The 18,342-nt window shown below is 44.4% G+C and overlaps 1 protein-coding gene across 13 annotated transcripts in view; it reads right to left on the reverse strand.

Moving 5' to 3' along the window:
- Window positions 1-18,342, reverse strand: part of LOC124200804 (CUGBP Elav-like family member 3-B) — a 64,676-nt gene that overhangs the window by 33,292 nt on the left and 13,042 nt on the right. For all 13 annotated transcript variants that reach the window (XM_046597118.1, XM_046597112.1, XM_046597117.1 and 10 more), the window contains exon 2: window positions 16,079-16,161. In XM_046597118.1, the coding sequence (XP_046453074.1) occupies window positions 16,079-16,161 (83 nt within the window). The remainder of the gene's footprint in view (window positions 1-16,078; window positions 16,162-18,342) is intronic.

Genomic DNA, 18,342 nt, shown 5'->3' on the forward strand with positions numbered 1-18,342 from the left:
GAGAGGAGAAAAGAGAATCTTATAGAGGCCCAAAGTCGCACTTAAAATCAATCCAATTTTTTTATTTTCATTTTCCCAAAAGAGGAAAAAGGACGAGAGAGAGAAGAGAATAGAACGTGAAAGGAGATAAATGTGTGTCAATATTGATTTGGAGAAAGACAGTAGATGGGTAGAAACACATCAGTGCTGCTGCTGCTGCTGCTGCGTAGGAAAAAGAAGAGAACGAGGCAAGAAAGAAGAAGAAGAAGAAAGACAAAAAAATATATATATATCCCATCTGGATATATAGACAGGGAAAAGGTTCTGGCCGTTATCATTTTGTCGGGTCGTTGGAGAATCAATGATCCCCCCACGCCCAGCAGCAGCAGCAGCAGCCCGGCCAAACTCGCAGCTCTGTATATATAAAGGATGCTGGCCCCTTCTTTTCCTGGCTGGGCTGTGTGCATGTATATGGTTATGTGCAGGGCGTAAAGAGGGCGTTAAGGAAAAAAAAGAAAATCTTATCCCATTCCACCGCACCAACGTCATCACTATATAGTCTTATAATAATAATCATAATCATAATAATAATAGAGTTATAAGACCTACAGCTCCTCCTGAACAGCTGGTTTCGTATTATATAATAAATACATATAAAAAGGCCAGCGCTCTCTCTCTCCGGGGACGGACCGTACACATTTTGTCCGTGAGTGAATCGATGATCAGAAGACCAGCGAAAATTCAGTTGAAGATGGGGGGGAAAAAACTAAAAACACCATCTAACCGAGTCAAAGAAGAAGGACGAAATTTACCGGAACTGAATTTGCATACATATCTTTGCGCGACGCTTGTTTAGGCCCTTCTCCACACTCCCCACCATCTAAATATGAGAGGAGGCGATAGAATCAAGAGAGAGAGAACCTGCGTGTGTGTGTATGCGCGATGAATAATCCATGACATTTTCAACACTCCAGCAGAGTCAAAAAATAAATAAAAAAATAAAAGTAAAAGTCCAAAAGAAAAAGGAATGAGAGAGCGTTTTGCAGTTTGTATAGTTATCGATTGATAAGCCGGATGTTGATTATGTAGAAGGGCCTTATATACATATCTACTACATCTACGGCTGAAAGTCTAAATCTATAAGATGTATATATTTATATATAAAGCAGCGGGAAGGGAGGGGACAAATGTAAAAGTTTTTTCGAAAATATAAAAAAGGAAAAAAAAAAAGAATTGTGCGCGCTCCTAGTTCGCTTGTTAACAAGGGAAACTCAAATTGGGAGAGACGCGCAGCCGAGTCAAAGTCGGGAGCGGAACAATGGATGTGCCTGATTGAAGCCGACCGACGAGCGTGAAAAGGTCATCCCTCTTGTTCCTCCCTTTTCTATAGACTTTTTCGTTTTTCTTTTTTCTTTGATTTCCGGATAAAAAAGAAAAAAAAAAGTGTCTCAAATGATGGCGCGTCTTTTCTCTTCTTCCACCCTTGTGTCTACATAAACTTTTCTTTCCTACTTTGACTTTGTCTACTACATCTTTTTTTCGCTCGCCAATGTTCTTGAACACTCTGTCCTTGTACCTTAAAGAAAAAAGAAGAGAAATTCGACAACTTTGATAGTTCAAAACAATTGATTCATGCCAATTTAACCGGCGCTGACAGTCTGAAAAAAAAAGAAAAAAAAAAGTGAATCATCTATTGTTTAATTGGGTCCTTAGACGAGTAATAAGAGAACGAATCAAACTCTGTCATAGCCCTATTAACCTATGGCACTCTTATAGGTCCCGACGGAGGGGCTCCTAGATGTACGTCGTACGTCTATGAAGTTGGCGAATAAGGAGCTAGATTGTAATCTGCCGCTAGAACAGTCGAAAAATGATGCGAAACTTCTAATACGCTCTCTGTGCAATTGAGATCAATAGGTAGACATTAGAATAAGCGATGACAATAACATTTGGGATGGGGCATCGTCAGCTTCTTGCTGCGCCATCCGAGCGAGTCGAGCCGGGCAAAGTTCACTGGTGCAAGTAATTGGATTGGTCGAATCGTCCCGTTGTATTCTATACATTTAATATGTATATATATATCTATATTACCATTGCGTCCGTCTATATATCTCTCCATCCATCCATCCAGCCGTGTATACATGTACACACAGAGAGAGAGAGGAGAGGAGAGAGAGAGAGAGTATATTACATGTAAAAGCGACTACTTATGTCTTGATGGAACAAAAGATATTGAAAGGCCTCGACCAGCGGCGGCTCTCCTCATCCTACTACATAATGGCCAATAAAGCCGGGACCCTATATAGCTCCTGACTCCGCCCTTTTCGAGCGAATCCAGGAGACAGCAGACAAAAGACCTTCTCCCTTGCACACACGCACACACATATACGTCCGTCCATCTGTCTGTGTGCTGATGTAATTGAAACTTGTGCTGGATGAGTGAAGCGGACAGGAGCTGCAGAAGCTGCAGAGTCCATACAAAGCCTCCTCCTCCCCGTTTCCCAACTGCACCGACCTGTGCACAGTGTGCACACTATCAGCTGTTCGTGGGGCAACAGGTATATAGGAGATAGATGTAGCTACTCTGCGCCTATCTACATTTGGGTTAACACTTTGACAATTAATGGCGATTCTCTTGAATGTTAGTTTGGCCATCAGGCCAGCTGCAGAGCATCGGTCCGTCGCCGGCCCCCCAAAAAAAAGAGAAAAAAAAAGACATTATATAGTTCCCTTTTTTTTTCTCTTTTCGCCTGCATAACAGCTCGAGTTGTTGGAGCGGAAATGACGCGGAAATAAAGGCAACCGGTTCTCCCAGCTCCTGACAATCCCCGCCCAGCTCTAGCTCTAGAGAAACGCACCGCAGCACAGCTCACACACACAACTCTCTACTTAAAGGTTCTTTATAGTTGGGCCAACCGGGTTTGGCCATTGGTTCCAGCAAGCAATAGCCGGCGATAAGAGACGGGCCGTTTGCGCATCATTCATCAGGAAAGAAAAGCCGCAGCCGTTCAGAGAGTCAAGGGACAGAGAGTAATACCCTTAAAGGCTACAACAAGTCGTTCGACAGGCTCTCTCCTCACATTGGCTTCCTACTGGACTGGACTGGGCCAGCTCCTCCTTGGTCAATACATTTTATATAGCCCGCGCTTTTCTCTCCCAGCTCTAAAACTCTTGTCCAGCCAAAGATAAACGGGTCGGCAGCCGGCACAAGAAATCCAATCAACAAGGGTTGGGTAAAAAGAAAAAGCTGTCCGGCCATTCGTCTTTGCTGGTTGGTCATCCAAAGGGAAAAAAAAAAAAAAAAATCCAAAGCGGAATTACTATAAATATAACATAAACCTTTTTACAACACCTCGAGATAAGACGTCATATCTCTACATCGAAAAAGGGTTGGTCCGTCAATAAAATTGGGACGGTGCCTTGTTACATCATTTTCATTCATTTCTCTCTCTCTATAGATAGTATAGGTAGTGGATAAATCTAGACGGGGAAACCACCGCAAACTCCTTGCGGGGTGTGTGTGTGTGTGCAGTTGACAGGGTTGTTAATATCGCAAAAAATAAGTATTTCCGATTGCGATAGCAATATTGGTGTTTTTTTTTATTGCCGACTATCGAACGATGAAGTTTCCAAAAAGTATCGGTGCGATAATCGCCGATAGTCGCCGATACTTTTTACAACGTTGCAAAATTAAAAAAAAATTATAAAATATTTTTCTGCATATTTTTTTCAAAAGCAGAAAAACTATATTAACAATATCCCTTGTTTTCCAACTCGGACGTGGTATTTAAAAAAAACATGGATGAGCGAATACACAACTGTAGTGCTCATCCAGTTTCAGCTGTAACTGAATGCTACTTTTAAGCAGTCTGCAGTTTTAAAAAAACTATCGCTATCGCGTCATCGGCGATGAAAACGCGATTATCGATCGATACTCATTTTGAAACCTATCGCGCGATAATCGCTCGAACAAAAAATTTCATTTCCGATGACGATTTCATCGTTCATCGCGGCGATATTAACAACCCTGGCAGTTGACAAGATGAAAGGAGCACAAAGTGTCGGATGACAAAAAGCAATCAAATAAGCGCGGGGCGCAAGGCGGGCGGGCTCCGCGGGTCCCGAAACTTGCGAGGGTGATGAATGTTTGATCTCATCTGCTGCGCTCGCCCGGCTTCATGTTTATATATATCAACCTGCACTGAGTTGTGTAACGCTCTCTCTCTCTTTCAAGTTGCCCAGCATATTCTATATCTCATCTCTACTCTATACTCTGCTGCCGGGCGAAAAACTTTTCTTTTTTTCTCATCCGGCACACACAACTCGCAATAGGAGCTGAGACGATTGACGGACAAGTTGCTTTTGTCCCCGTCGACTTGATTAGTTTGATAATAACCCGGACGGTATTAGATTGGATTCTCAAACTTAAATCCCTTTTGCTCTCATTTAGAAAAGCAGGAGCTGCAGGATCTTTGACTTTTCTTGTTTTGTGTGTAGTTTATATAAGAAAAGGCCGGGGGAGCTCAAATTAGTCGGAATTCAATCTACCTAGAGGTATATACACACACATAAGGAGAGGGCCGTCGTGTGGGCCAGGCCTACGTGATCAAAATTCCAGTCTCTCCAACAACCCGACGCTAGACGAACAGTTTGGTTGGGGGGGCTGTTGGATCTGCCCTTTATTAATATTCCAGTCTCTTTGGCGCTGCTCGGCTCCCGCGTGTGTCGTCTATGACGGGGTCGGGAGAAAGGATAGACCCCCCTCCATCTGCCTCTTCTATAACGAGATCAATACGTGCGGCAATTCCAAGCTGTTTTTTTCAAATAAAAGAAGAAAAGAAAAGAGAAAAAAAGATGAGAGTATGAAGGGCGCAACCCTATAGACTGGCGGCGGTCGTCGTACTTCCACTTTCATCCAGCTGCTCCCCGCTGTGTTTCATCAGCTCGTACTCTTCTTCTACTTCTTCTTTTCACCTTCTTCTTTTTCTTTTGGGAAAACTCGACTAATTAGAAGGCGAGCTGTGGCAAAGGGGAAACTGATGATGAGTCTGTCGTCGTCTACTCGGGCGACCGCATCAATCCGCCCGCCACTTTTCAACAAGTTCTCCCTCCGTTCTCCAGACTTTCTTCTTCTTCTTCTGCTTTCTTTTTATTCTCATGATTCTCTCTCTACTTGAGCAAGTGACTTTCCCTGGGCTCCCAAGAAAACTAATTAGTCATTAACAAATCAAAGACCACCCCTTTCTCTCTCTATACATGTCTCCCTCGGCAGCGCACCCGCGTCCCCGTCCCTACTACTACTAGTCTACTACATCATTTGATTTGGTTTGCGCTCTGGAAGAAGAAGAAACTGCGGCGAGCACATCAGAGCCCGGAAGCAGCAGGTTATAACACACACACACACGGCGCTCTGCGTGTTGGCTAGCAGCGCTCGCCTCTCTACATCCCGTGGGTGGCAATGGGAGGAGGAGGAGGGTCTCTGGTACATCCTCTTTCACTCTCATCATCGCCCGCGATGCGTGAACCAACCGCACACACGGCCCCAGCCACATACTTTTCAAAAAAATTAACTTTTGTGGTGGTGGTGGTTATACTCGAACGAGAAATTCATTCGAATATAAAGAAGAAGAAGAAAAAGAAGAGTATAGCACAGAGATGTAATAAAAGAAGAAGTAGAAGAAGAAAAAAAGGGGTTCGGATCGGTTCGGTGCTGGAGTCTGCTGATAAACGAGGTCAGGCGGAGCGGAGCGCAAAGAGCGCGCGTGCCGAGGGCGGAGTTTCGTCATCGTGGAGAAATCGGCTGCTCTCGGCTGCTCTCATCCGTACCTCGCATGGCACATGGCGAAGAGCGTCCGAGTGCAAGTATAAAGAAAGAAAAACCCCACCCGACAAACACCTAAGACCATCAAACCTCCCCCACCCCATCAACCCCCGTTCTCGCCCACGCACTCGAGCGCAACCGACTAAAGAAATATTATTCTTAATACATATAGTATATATCAAGCAATATCGAATAATAGAGAGACCCATGTCCAGCATCGACGACGTCATCCCCCCACCCTTCCACTACCAAAAAAATGGGGGGCAATGCTGTTGTGGCTCTTGCGTCACCGAAGAAAGAAAAAAAAAAGATTCCGTCCCGATGGAATGAACGACGAGTGCATCGGCGAGGCCCCCCAACCCTCCCAAAAAAATAACATCAAAAGCAAAAGACTCTCCCGGACGTGGAAGATTGAGTGCGCGTCCGGCGCGACCGTTTTTTTTTCTTCTTTATATTTCTTTCCTTTTTGCTGCTGGACGTGTTGAGATGTATTGCTATAGTCACCTTAGATTCGCTGGGCTGGCTGGTAATGCGTCATCCAAAGCAGATGATTAAGATGCTCTTTCTCCATCTTTGTAATCAAATTGGAATTAACATTTTTTTATTTCATTTTTTCGATGGGGTTTCCAGATTTCGCCCGGCATCAAATTATGTGAACCCGTCATTTAGATAAATCAAAAAGATTCGACGACCCCGTGGGTCTAATTCTTTGAAATGGCGACTGCTGCATCGGAGGATGTACACATAAAAAAATCAACTGAACAAAAAAAAAAAAAAAAAAACTTTTTGGTCTGGGTTTTTTAAGTATACTTTGAGAAAAGCTCGTTTTGTTTAAGAGAGTCGAGCGAAAAGAAAAGAAAAGAAAAAGGAGAGAAATGAAAACGAGCAGCTTCCGCCGACCGAGCACGTCATTTCTTCTGTGCACAATATTGCGGATAGACCAACTCGGGATTACTGAGCTCCCCCACCCCTCCCGTTGCAATGTTCCAGCCACAATTTCTTATCGAGCATCACATCTTCTTTCTTTCTTTCTTAGAAGAAGAAGAAGAAAAAACTAAATGCTGCCCTTCATGGAGAGATAATTCCTCGCCACTCGTTCATCAAAAGCGGGACACGAAACAGACGACAACAGCAAAGAAGAAGACACAAAAAGAACCAACAAAAAACAAACAAATCAAGACGCTGGAAGCGAAGAAAAATCACCCGCCCGCAAAAACAAAAAACAAAAAAATGATCAAAAAGTTGGTGGGTCTTTCGCTAGATTTAGCACGACGACGACGACGACCGCCGTTGTCGACTGACACGGAAGGGAGGGGGTCAAATCCAGCAGCAAGGATCTCATCCACAGATGAAGGATCACCGCCAACACAAAACTGCGTGTGTACTATAGCCATTGCCAAAATATTGAAAACAAAAATAATAAAGGGGAATTATTTTTTTCTTTTTTTCCCCAGACCAGACCAGACCGCAGCGCGTGGCCGGATTTTATTGATTCGCTAATAAAATAATGTCCTACTACAATTCGATGATTATTTGGTTACAAGGGCGTGGATCTCGTTATTCCTTTCTTTTTCTGTCTACGCTATATTCACCTTTGATGAGGAGCTCTGTCCGCTGTTTGGTTTTGCAATAGATAGAAACAAAAATAACGGAGAGAGAGACACACACACATGAACGATGTACATGGATTTGTTATTTATAGCCGGTCGGCGCGGGACGGCCGGGGGGTATTTTGACAACCGGCCAAAAAAAAGGGAATAAAGCGATTGGGGATTCAGAGTGTCGTCTGCACAATAAGAAAGTCCAGACTCCACTCCACACACATACAAAAAAAAAGGGAAACGGATGAACAACCGAATCAAAAATAAGATTCAGGAAATGCAAGAGTGGACAGCTGGCGCCCCAACTGAGAGTGTGTCTCTATAATACATTGGGCAGTCCAGCTGTTGGTTCAATACAAAAAAGGTGGGCCACGTCAAACGATTGCGGAGAGAGATGAGAGAGAGAGGTTGCAGGTATATGTATAAGCGAAAGTTTTCGAGTGTCCGCGCTTGAATTAACTACAACGTCTGATGGGCTCCACTGGACCGGACACAATCGCAAACAAGTCGACCATAAGCAGCTCGGTGTTCTCTGTCCCTCGCCCCCTTGTGTATTATACACGATTGCTTTTGCAATTCCGTACAAAGATGGAATAAACGTCTGTTCGGATGTCAAATGGACGACGACGACGTCGACGACGGTCCCTTATGAAATGAATCAATAACTAATTGGGAGCAACTGGGTCGATAAAACTCGATATTGCAGCGCACAATATCTCATCATGAGCTGTGCGCGTCCAAATCATTTGGATGTCGATTACTACAGTATGAAAGAAATACATCTAGCTAGCTATTACGGGGAAAATGGAATCAGATTTCGTCCGTTTTGTTCTCCATCGGACATTTTATTCGGACCCAGGCCAAAGTCGTTTGGCCGGAAAACGGAACCCAAATAACCGGCGGGACGGGACTCGGCCGGCCCGCTTATCTCGAAACAAAAGAGAGAGAGAAACTCTGTGCATACACACTCTTGCTCGTCTAGCACAAACCAATTGAATGTCGACTACTGTGGATGTATGTATAGAGAGAGAATATATATATAATATAACCTTATGCTGCTGCTACATAGACGTTTCGAATATAATATGAGGGACGGACGAGCAAACGCGCTGGATACATGCTGTGCTGCGCTGCGCCCGCCCGGCTTGTGCGGAGATTGCGCTTCTTGTGCGAGAAACAAAAGGGAAAAAGGGCAGCGCCGGTTGAACGGGTCGGGTCGGTCCACTTTACTATAGTATATTTCTTTTCTTCTGGTAGATGTGTGTGTGTGTTTCGCTTGTGTCGTCATCTTATAGGCTCTCCTTTTATCTCGGCCGGCCGAGACGGGCTGCGCTAAGCTCTTTTTTATTTTAAGGCAACTAATAATAATATCCTTTTTTCTTTTTTTGTTTTGTGCTGGGCTGGGCCTCTCTCACTTTTTCTTCTTTTTTTCGACGATACGCAACAACATCAATCGAATGTACACACCAGGCGCTTATTCTTCTTCTTCTTCTTTTTCTTTCGGTACACAGAAGAGAAGAGAGAGACCGGACACTCTTCACATAAACGTCTCACACGCGGGCGGGCCGCTCTCGAAAAGCAGCCGCTCGGTTCTCTCGCACTTTGGTTCCTTTTTTCTTCCTTTTTCCTTTTTTGTAGCGAAAATAAGAAAACAGGAACGAATGGGACGGTTTAAGGAGCAAAGCTTCCCCCTCCCCTTGATTTATCCAAGAGATTCGTCTTAGTGGACAGGAAACTGGCCGGCCATTGAGGGCGCCAGCTCCTCTATAGTTAGTAGACGGACTGGTGTTGATGACGACATTTGCCAAAATGAGAATGGAGACGATCCTGCAGTGTTGGATTCGGCGACATCATCGCAATCGACAGGCATCGACGACACTCGTTGGCCTCAATCTAATTCGTTATAGACGATGGGGGTGGAGGGGATGAAGGACAGGCCAGCCAGCCGGAGAGGAGCGGACAAGGAGCCTAAGTCGCAAAAAGGGGAGGACCAATCGACGACAACGACCTCAGGAGCAAACAGGATAGGAAATTGGATCGAATGTGTACTGAGAGATATACACACACACACATACAGGAGGGGGGTCCGGAGACGAACACAAAAGATATCTTAGACGCCAGCATAGACTCTGTCCGTCCGTTCCATGTCTGTCAGCAGTCACGTTCACCACGGAACACACACACAAAGATGTAGGAACCACCCCCACCCCCCAACCAGATCCTATTCTCATAAGGAGATGTGGACACAACCCAATTCCGAATACAAAAAAGAAGATATGACCATCTCCAACCGAAATAATAAAAGAAGAAAAGCTGTTGTTCCCTCCGCCCGCGGAATATTCTTTCAAAAGAAAAAGAAGGAAACAAAAAAACCCTCCCCCCGAAAAAATCCTCGTCTCTTTTCTTTTTTTGGCTGGACAATTTTTGTCCGTGCCAGGGCGGAAAAGTAGAAGAAAAGAAAAGATAGAGATATGGTTAAGAAGAAGGGAAGAGAGAGAGAGAGTATCATCAAGGAGAAAGTATCTGGGCATCATCGACACTCTGCATAGGAGCTGCAGCAGCAGCAGGAGCTCCTAGTAGCTGGGTGGATGCCATTGTTGTCACGCCCTGCTGATGCTGCGGCTCTTTCCGCTCGTCCGGTTATGATATGGAGAGAGATATCTGGATGATATCTCTCTCTCTCTCTCTCAACATCCATCTGGATATGCTCCGTATCAGAAATGTGTACACACATGTCTATTCATCTTTCCATTGTGCCTACCACCCCACCCTGCGCAACCCAACGAGATCCAGCAGCCAGGGCGGATGGGGCCCCAAAGAAAATTCTCAAAAACTCTCGTGCCCAGTCCAGCAGCCCGAGATATTCTCCTCACCAACGGCATTTTTCTCTATCCCCCTTCTACAACATTTGCGGCTATTGATGAACCGTCCCATCGCATGTGACTGTGTTGTGTATGCTGGACCTTTCCGTACAGCTCCCCCCTCCAAAAGAAAAAGGAAAAATCTCCCGATGAACGATCAGTTGTGTATGATCTCCGCGTTCCGGCAGAAACGGACGCGGGAGAGAGAAGGAGGGGGAGAGAATGTCGTCGATCAATTCCGCCGATTGTGTGTGTGTGTGTGTCCACTTTCTTTGCTCTGTCCCTCCCTCTTCTTCTTGTGTGTCCGTTTTTTTTTTTGAAAGATTTCGTGTAAAAAGAAGTTGACATTGTCCGATTGCTTCGACTCTCCTCCTCCTCCTCCTCCGCATCGGGAGGATCCCAACGGCAGGGAGAAGGAGACACGCCTTCTTTCTATAAATATCTTTCTACTATTTTACTACGAAGACAAGAACAAGAGATGGAGAGAAAGCGCCAAGGTTGGATCGATGACGTCACAATCGGATGCGACCGACGTCGTTGTCCTCTTTTATTTCATCCTCCCGTTTGGATTTTTATCCGCAAATCTCTTAAGACGAAAGCCAAAAAGAAAAAAGGAAGAGAGAGAAGGAGAGAGACGTCCTGGTTGTTGTGTAGTACAAGGGACTTCAATCAAGGCGGCATCGATTCCCGGCATCCATCGGCAGTCGACGTCGCTTCAGTGGATGGCGCAGGGGCGCCCCCCTTCGCATCCGGAAGGCAAAACAACAAAAAGGGAAAGAAGAAGAAGAAGAAGAAGATGATGATGAAAAAGCAGAGGACGAGAAAAGGGCAATGAGGAGAAACAAAAATAGAAAAAAAAAAGATTCGGGACTTTTTTTTGGGTGTGGCAGGAGAGAAGCAGAAGCGGCGGGGCGGGTTTTTGGTAGGGTGGGAATATCTAAACTCGGATGCAATTCTCATTGTCAGTCGTTGCACGGCTGCGAGCGACTGCAAACCCCCGCCGCCGTTCTTCTTCTTCTTTTTCTTTTATAGTTGTGTTCTCTCATCGTCTCGTTCCTTGCTATTATTATAGATATTTCCCGACGACGACTTCAAAGGAGAGGGGAGGAGGAGGAGGAAGCGGCTTTTCCTTCCCAGCTTCGTCGTCGTCGTCGTCGTCGTATGTTGATTAATCCGCACACATTTCTCCCGACCCGACTTTGGCCGGACGGAATGTGGTCTCGTTTCGGCTAAATGGCACACGGCTCTCTCTCTCTCTTCTTCCTTCCAATTTCGGAGATTTGCCTCTTGTCTTGCCTCGACTCCATCCATCCATCCATCCATTGCGGAAAATGTCTTTCATCATTTCTCCCCCCACCACCACTACCACCACCATGCGGAGGAGTCGTTTCTTCTGGCTGGCGGGGCTCGGTGGTCTCCTTGTTGTTGTTGTCGATGATGGCGAGTTATCCGACCGTTTTCAATCACTGCCATCTAGCGCCAATCCTCAACTCATACAATCACAATCTTCTACTACTATAAAGCCACCCACCAGTTCCCCTCCACTTCTTTTTTGGGTGGAAATGGAATGAAAATGAACGACCATTTCAGCTTCCGCATTTAAGCCAGGAACCTTTTTTTTTTTTCCCTTTTTTTCTCTTTCGATCTTTAGAATGTCGCCAACAGTTGAAAAAAGAAAATTACCAAGAACCAGGCGACTTCTTCTTCTTTCGCTTCCTGTAGATTCTCATTTCCGAAATGTCAACTCCATCTCGTCATCTTGTCGGGGCTGTTTTCTGTGTGCGTTAAGTTTTCTCTCAATCTTTTTTTTTTCTTTCTTTCCTGCTCCTATCAAAACCTCGTCAATGGACGCTGGCTCTGGATGGTTCGTCCACCCTCTCCCAGTTGTGTATGTCTTATAATATACCAGCCGTCGAATAGAAATAAGAAGAAAGAAAAAATAAACGCTATACAGTAAATAATCGACAACACTTGGGCGTCTTTCATTCGCAGATGGCGACGGCCGGCCAGAGTATATAAAGAACCGAGTAGAAGAAGAGAAAAAATTGTATTTATTTTATTTTATTATTTTTTTTTGCGCCTATTGAAGAAAAAGGAAATCGACCAAACTCTCTCTCATTTTTCTTTTTTCTGCTGGTCCCTTGGCTCGCTGTGAAGTTGAAACCTTCTAGAGCTGAGAGGTCGTGAAAGGTGATGGGCTATTGAAAAAGAAGAAAAAAAAAAGGGCCTGGCGGACGTTGTGACGGTGTCGATGTGGTCCTTAAAAATAGGAAAAAAGGAACTCTACGACGACTGAATTGGACCTTTATTTTCTCCTATACATTTATATAGGCTATATATGACGTGGGGGGGGACCCAAAGGAAAGTGCACGGCCACCATCGATCGGGCCCCCTCATTTATCGATTCGACAGCGGCGACTCTCTCGTCTATAGTACACGACTGTGTGTAATGGCAGTTGTATTAGTTCAGTACAACTACTCTCTTTATACACACAAATAAGTCTGCCCACTCGCCATAGTCCGGCGACGAGATGAGGTCAGCACAACGTTCACAGTTCTGCCGATGGATGGGAATAGGAAACAAACGGGATAAAAATATCGAAGAAGAAGAAGAAGAAAAAAAGGAGACATTTTCATCAACTGTGTGTAGACTCTGTCCGCTTCTCCAGCAGTTCCTTATATCATCTTCTTTGACAATAAAAGACCAGCCAAAAAAGGGCCAGCAAGAAAAAATAAAAGGAGACCCGAGTTCCTGTGAGAAAGGAAGCGGCAGGATCGGGAGGAAATATCATATCGATCCTCACCAATGTAGTAGTAGTACATATACATGTATAACAGAGCAACCGATTTCTCGCCCATCGAACGTCCTCCCCCCCACACCCCACCCGCAAGTCAAAGAGAGACCTCTGGCGTGTGCTGGCGTGTTCGATATTGATAGATGACATACCGGGGAGAAAAGAAAAAAAGTAGGAGGAAAGAGGGTGGGCTTATTACATCAAGTAAATATATTTTTTCGGTTCTCCTGGAAGCCCCTTGCAGGCAAATGTGACTCCACTTCGGAGGCCTACTACTGCTACTGGTCTATCTCATACCTTAGACTGTAGTAGTAGTAGTAGTCGACGTGGGGGGGGGGGGATAGAGTCTCTCTAGGAAAATGTTGGCCGTGATATCGAGTGCGGCTCATGATCCAATCAGTATCGATCGGACGGGAAATTCTCCCTTCTCTTTTTTTTTGTCATGTTGTTAAGAGGAGCAGAAGCTGCTGCTGTCGCTGTACAGTCGGCGGCAGCAGAACAAGAAGCAATGAGAAGAGATCCGGACAAAGAGTGAGAGGAAAAAGGAACGGAGGCAATAAGTCGTCGTCTTCGATGTAAAAATGAGGAAAAACGAAAAAAGAAGAAGAAGAAGCCTGAACGTCATCACACGAAGCTTTTCTAAAAAGCTTTTCCTTTCCATTTGATTATCGTCGTTTCTCCGAGGGGAGGGAAAAAAAAGATAGAAAGAAAGAAACCAAGAACCGCCTCTTTCTACACTATTTTTTTGCAGCAGGAGCACAACTATACTGAAGGCGAATATTTTTTATTTGGTTTGGGGGTGGTGTACACCACCGCAGATATAAATGTGACGTAAATACCTTTTTTTTCATTCTTTTTTCTCTTTCCCCCCCTTTCGATTTTTTGACATACTCCGCAGAGTTTCTCTGATACTACATCTAGAGCTATTATAGATCTACTTCTCTCTCTTTCTTTCTTTCCAAAGAGTTGGCGGTGCAACTTGAAATTGCGATCTTGTAGGTTATCAGAAATCTCTCCGAATGAAAAGCGATGCTGAGGGAGAAAGAGAGAAGAAGAAAAAAACCCCACACGGAGGTCGTAGAAATGAAAAAGTCCCTCGACATCAAACAAGTCGACCAATCCAGTCGGAAAACCCCCAAAAGTCAAGAAAACCTCAGAAAAAGAAGAAGGTCCTTTTATATGTAAGTTCTTTATTTTTCTCCCCCTCCCATCAAAAATCAAAAAGTAGCAAACGTTTCAGAAATAGAAAAAGAAAAAAAAAAAAAAAAATCATCAAACGATTTTCAATTCCTCACGGGCTGTTGAACGAATCAGACGGTCCAATATCCTCTAGCTCTCTCCCCCTGCACCCCCACCCATATACTCGGAAGATGTCCGACGTCTGGGCATTAATAATAGTTATTACTTATTAGTTATTACACGAGCAAGGAGGGTTGGTATGGTCTCCCGCCGAGATAACAAATCGACCCATTAGACATCCCAGGGACCGACAACACGCCAGTGAAAATCTGATCGTAATCAAAATAATAACTTTTTTTCGAAACGAATCACATCGAAAATAATCAAAGAAGATGAGTGAGAGCATTTTGTCCGGACTGCGTGTTAACGCTCTGTCTTAGACGTGGTGTAATGTCTCTAGACTGAGCAAACACGGTCGTATGTACAGCTGTACGCAACGCTGGGAGAGAGAATAATATGAGAAAATAAAAAATAAAATATATAACAACACAAACAGGTCCTCTTGATGCCGTGCAAACATCCAATATGTTTAGAGCGGCGCGGTCCTGTATATAAAGGCTGTTGCTTTTGGCTTGTTTCACTGCGTATATCAAAGGCAATATATACAGTATATATCCGGGCTGCACTGGGCAGAGTGATGGGAAATGTCAACATGTTTATAGTGGTGGGTAGGAAAAGGCTACGTGTATAATATAATCCTGTAAGGCTCGCATTGTTTTCTATTACTCAAAGCGCTAATGAATCCGTTATTACGCAGATGTTATTAATTGATGGCTTCCATTTTCTATCGCCGCCAATGGCCCAGTGGCTGTTTTTCTTGATCAAAAGAATAAGGCGACGAATCTATTAAGAGAAGCTATATAGATATATATAGTATATAGTCGGCCATTAATTCCGGGGGATATATAAAAAGAAAGATGGCGACATTTCAACAAGAGCGCAGAGAGAGAGAGAGAGAGAGAGAGAGAGAGCGGAGGGGGGCAATAAGAAGAGAAACCCAAAGTTTGCACTCAAGTTTCTGTATACAGTTGCCCAGCTCTCTCTCTCTCTCTCTCTTGGTTTTGTTTGTAGACAGTAACATAGGGTGGAAGAGGAGGAGGACGGTTGACGACTACGACATTAGCTTAAGTGCTGTTTCCTCGATCCTGATGCTGTGTATAGTCCCTGGCTGTGTCGTATTACTCTCCCATTTGCGCTCATAAGGGCCCCAAGTTTCCCCTCCGTCCGATTCTTTAGCTGGCCCCCCTTCTTGTTCTTGTTCTTCTTCTTCTTGGCCTTATAGTTCGTTCCATTAAAAACACGGGCCCTTTAGCCTTTAGCCCTGGACCTGTTTGTACATTCGTCGCACTTGATGGCCGTAATCCTCGCCGAGGAAAGACAACAGTCCTCCGCGCAGTCCACACATCAAATGGTAAAACAAGAACACCCAACAAAAACCGACAAAAAGAAATTTCTGTTTGATGATCAACTTGAAAGGGGCAAGACGGAAATCATTTAGACGTGTATAGTGTAGTAATTTGCCGACGTGCTTTATGATTCGATCAAAGGAAGCAGAGAAGGGGGGAGGGTATTTATTTTTTAAAAAAAGGTCGCCCGGGTCGCCCTTCGTTTGATTGTGGCGCGCAAACGTTTTGGAGCAAAGTCGTGCATATATTACGTCTAAGAGATGTGTGTGCTGCTGCCATACACACACAGTAGGGAGTTTTGTGTGTAAGCCTAAATTAATTACGGCCAAGGCTCTCTGAATGGCTGATAAATGATGTTCTATTGAGAGCGACTTACCCCTGGCAAGGTCCGCTTTTCATGAAGCGCGTTCTGGGCGTTGATGGCGCTCTCCCTGGTGCAGTACGTCAGAAATGCGCAACCTGTAACAGATTCCACACAACAACAACAAAAAATACAAAAATGAAAATAAGAAAGATGAACAATCGGAGCGAAACGAGTGCGTGAATGACACATTATACATAGAGAAATAGAAATCACGAATTTTCTTATTCAAATGCGACGACAATCAAGCCCATAAAGAGCGGGGGGAAAGGCTGTTGTAATTGCATCATCAGAAACGATAGAATAATAGACCGCAATCTTCAATTTTTGATGTTTGCCTTTCTCTCTTTTTTTCTTCTTTTTTCTTTTTGAAAGGCTGTCGCGTAGACGCGCGGTTCTATGGAGGGAGAGAAACTGAGTAGGTTAACCCTCATCACCATTTCAATGGGGTCTTTTAATTGGACCGGGAGCGGTTCTGTGCAGTTGCGGGAGGGAGGCGACAGCTGCTGCCGCTGCTGCTGTGACGTCATCCATCCATCTAGCACAGCATAATCATATACACATTCTCCCTTTTTTCTTCTTGTGTCTCTTTTATCCTTGGTTATATACTATTTTCTCCGAGTTTCTTTCGCGATTCCGTCTTTCTTCTATGTGAGTTAACCGTATAAGAGACGGGCGGTCGATCGCTGAGGCAGCCAGGAGCCCCACCAGAAATGTGGTTACGAGATGCCGTAGTGCGGGGTGCGTATAATCATGCAAGGCCTGTATTTAGATATTGCAGCCCCCTCCTATTTAAGTAGACGTCATAAATAACTGTTTAAGATCTAATAGCTGTACCACGCGGGTTCTTTTTTTCTTTTCATTCTCTTTTTTTTTCCTCCCCCGACGAATAGAGTTTGAGCTCCTCCAGCTTCTGTGTAGCTGGGCACTGCTGATAAAACCCTACAAGATCGCCACCCCCTTCCACAGTTGCCATAGTTACAAAACCCGAAAAAAAATAGAAACCTCCAACATTGTGCGGACTATTCGACTTGACCATATAATACGTCGACGTATAAATACATTTAACGACATATATAAATAAATATCCGACCAACAACAACAACAACAACCCCCCCCCCTCCCTATCTACCCCTCCGGCCTCTCTTATATAACAATATAACAAGGACAGTGGTAAAAAGATAGCCAAAAGAGAAAAGGGGGAAAAAAAAGTTGTGCGGGTGGTTATTTTTTTTTATCTCGACCGAGCAGCGAACCAAAAGAGAAGGAAAAAAACGTTACAACTTGTGTGTGTGTAAACCTCCTCTCCCCCCCTCTCTCTCTCTCCCGGACGTCGAGAGTGTGTAATTCAATTCGATTAATACGGAATCTAGCGAGAAGAAAGTGAAGGGGAGGCAAGTCAACTCCGGCAGTGTGTATGTGGGGGACGTGACTCGACGCGACAAATTGAAAAGAAAAAAAAAAATTCGAAAGAAAAAAAAAACAAGTGAGGACAGATTTTTGTTTTTTCACGTTTCCGAACATTTGAATATCTAAACTGTATAGACTCGAGGGATTTTTCACGCGGAATTGATGATTCCCGCCAGGATTTTTCAAGGCCCAGCAACAGCGCTAGTTGAAAAGGAATTTTTTTCTATAAAAAAAAAATGATAAAATAAAAACGAGGCGGCCGTGATTTGCAGGGAAGCATTCCCGAATGTTTTCTCTCTATCTGGCGCCAGGGAAACGGAGCGAGCATATAGAGAATTTCAATCAAAAGTTTCATTGCTTCTCCAATCTCGCACAGCCTCTGCCTCTCTCTCTACTTGCCCTTCCCCCACGTCTCGGATGGCCCCGAAAACATATATCGAAACGCATCCAATAATGACAAACTAGTTAGACGGGTTGTATATAGTCGTGTGTTATTACTTTCCGAAACAGAAACGGAATTCAAGACGGCGGAACACGAGGGAGGCCGGCGAGAAAAGAAAAATCAAAATCAAAAGGAGGAAACTGGAGGAAACGTTAATGAAACGAAGGACGGGTGAAACTTTTCTGCCCAATCTAATCGTTCAAATTTCACAAGACGAAAATCAAAATAAAAAAGAAATTCATTAAAAAAAAAATAGATAGAAAAAGTAATCAAAGCCGGGGAGGACAAAATATAACGTGACGGAATGCTGACGATGCCGTTCAAATTCGTTTCATCTGCTGCTGCTGCTGCCTTCGCCTTTTAATACGATTTCCTAGGAAAAGGTTTCAGGGCATCATCATCATCATCCCCCCTCAGCCATCGGCCC

Source organism: Daphnia pulex, chromosome 8, assembly GCF_021134715.1.
Source record: "Daphnia pulex isolate KAP4 chromosome 8, ASM2113471v1".
NCBI classification, from domain to species: domain Eukaryota; kingdom Metazoa; phylum Arthropoda; class Branchiopoda; order Diplostraca; family Daphniidae; genus Daphnia; species Daphnia pulex.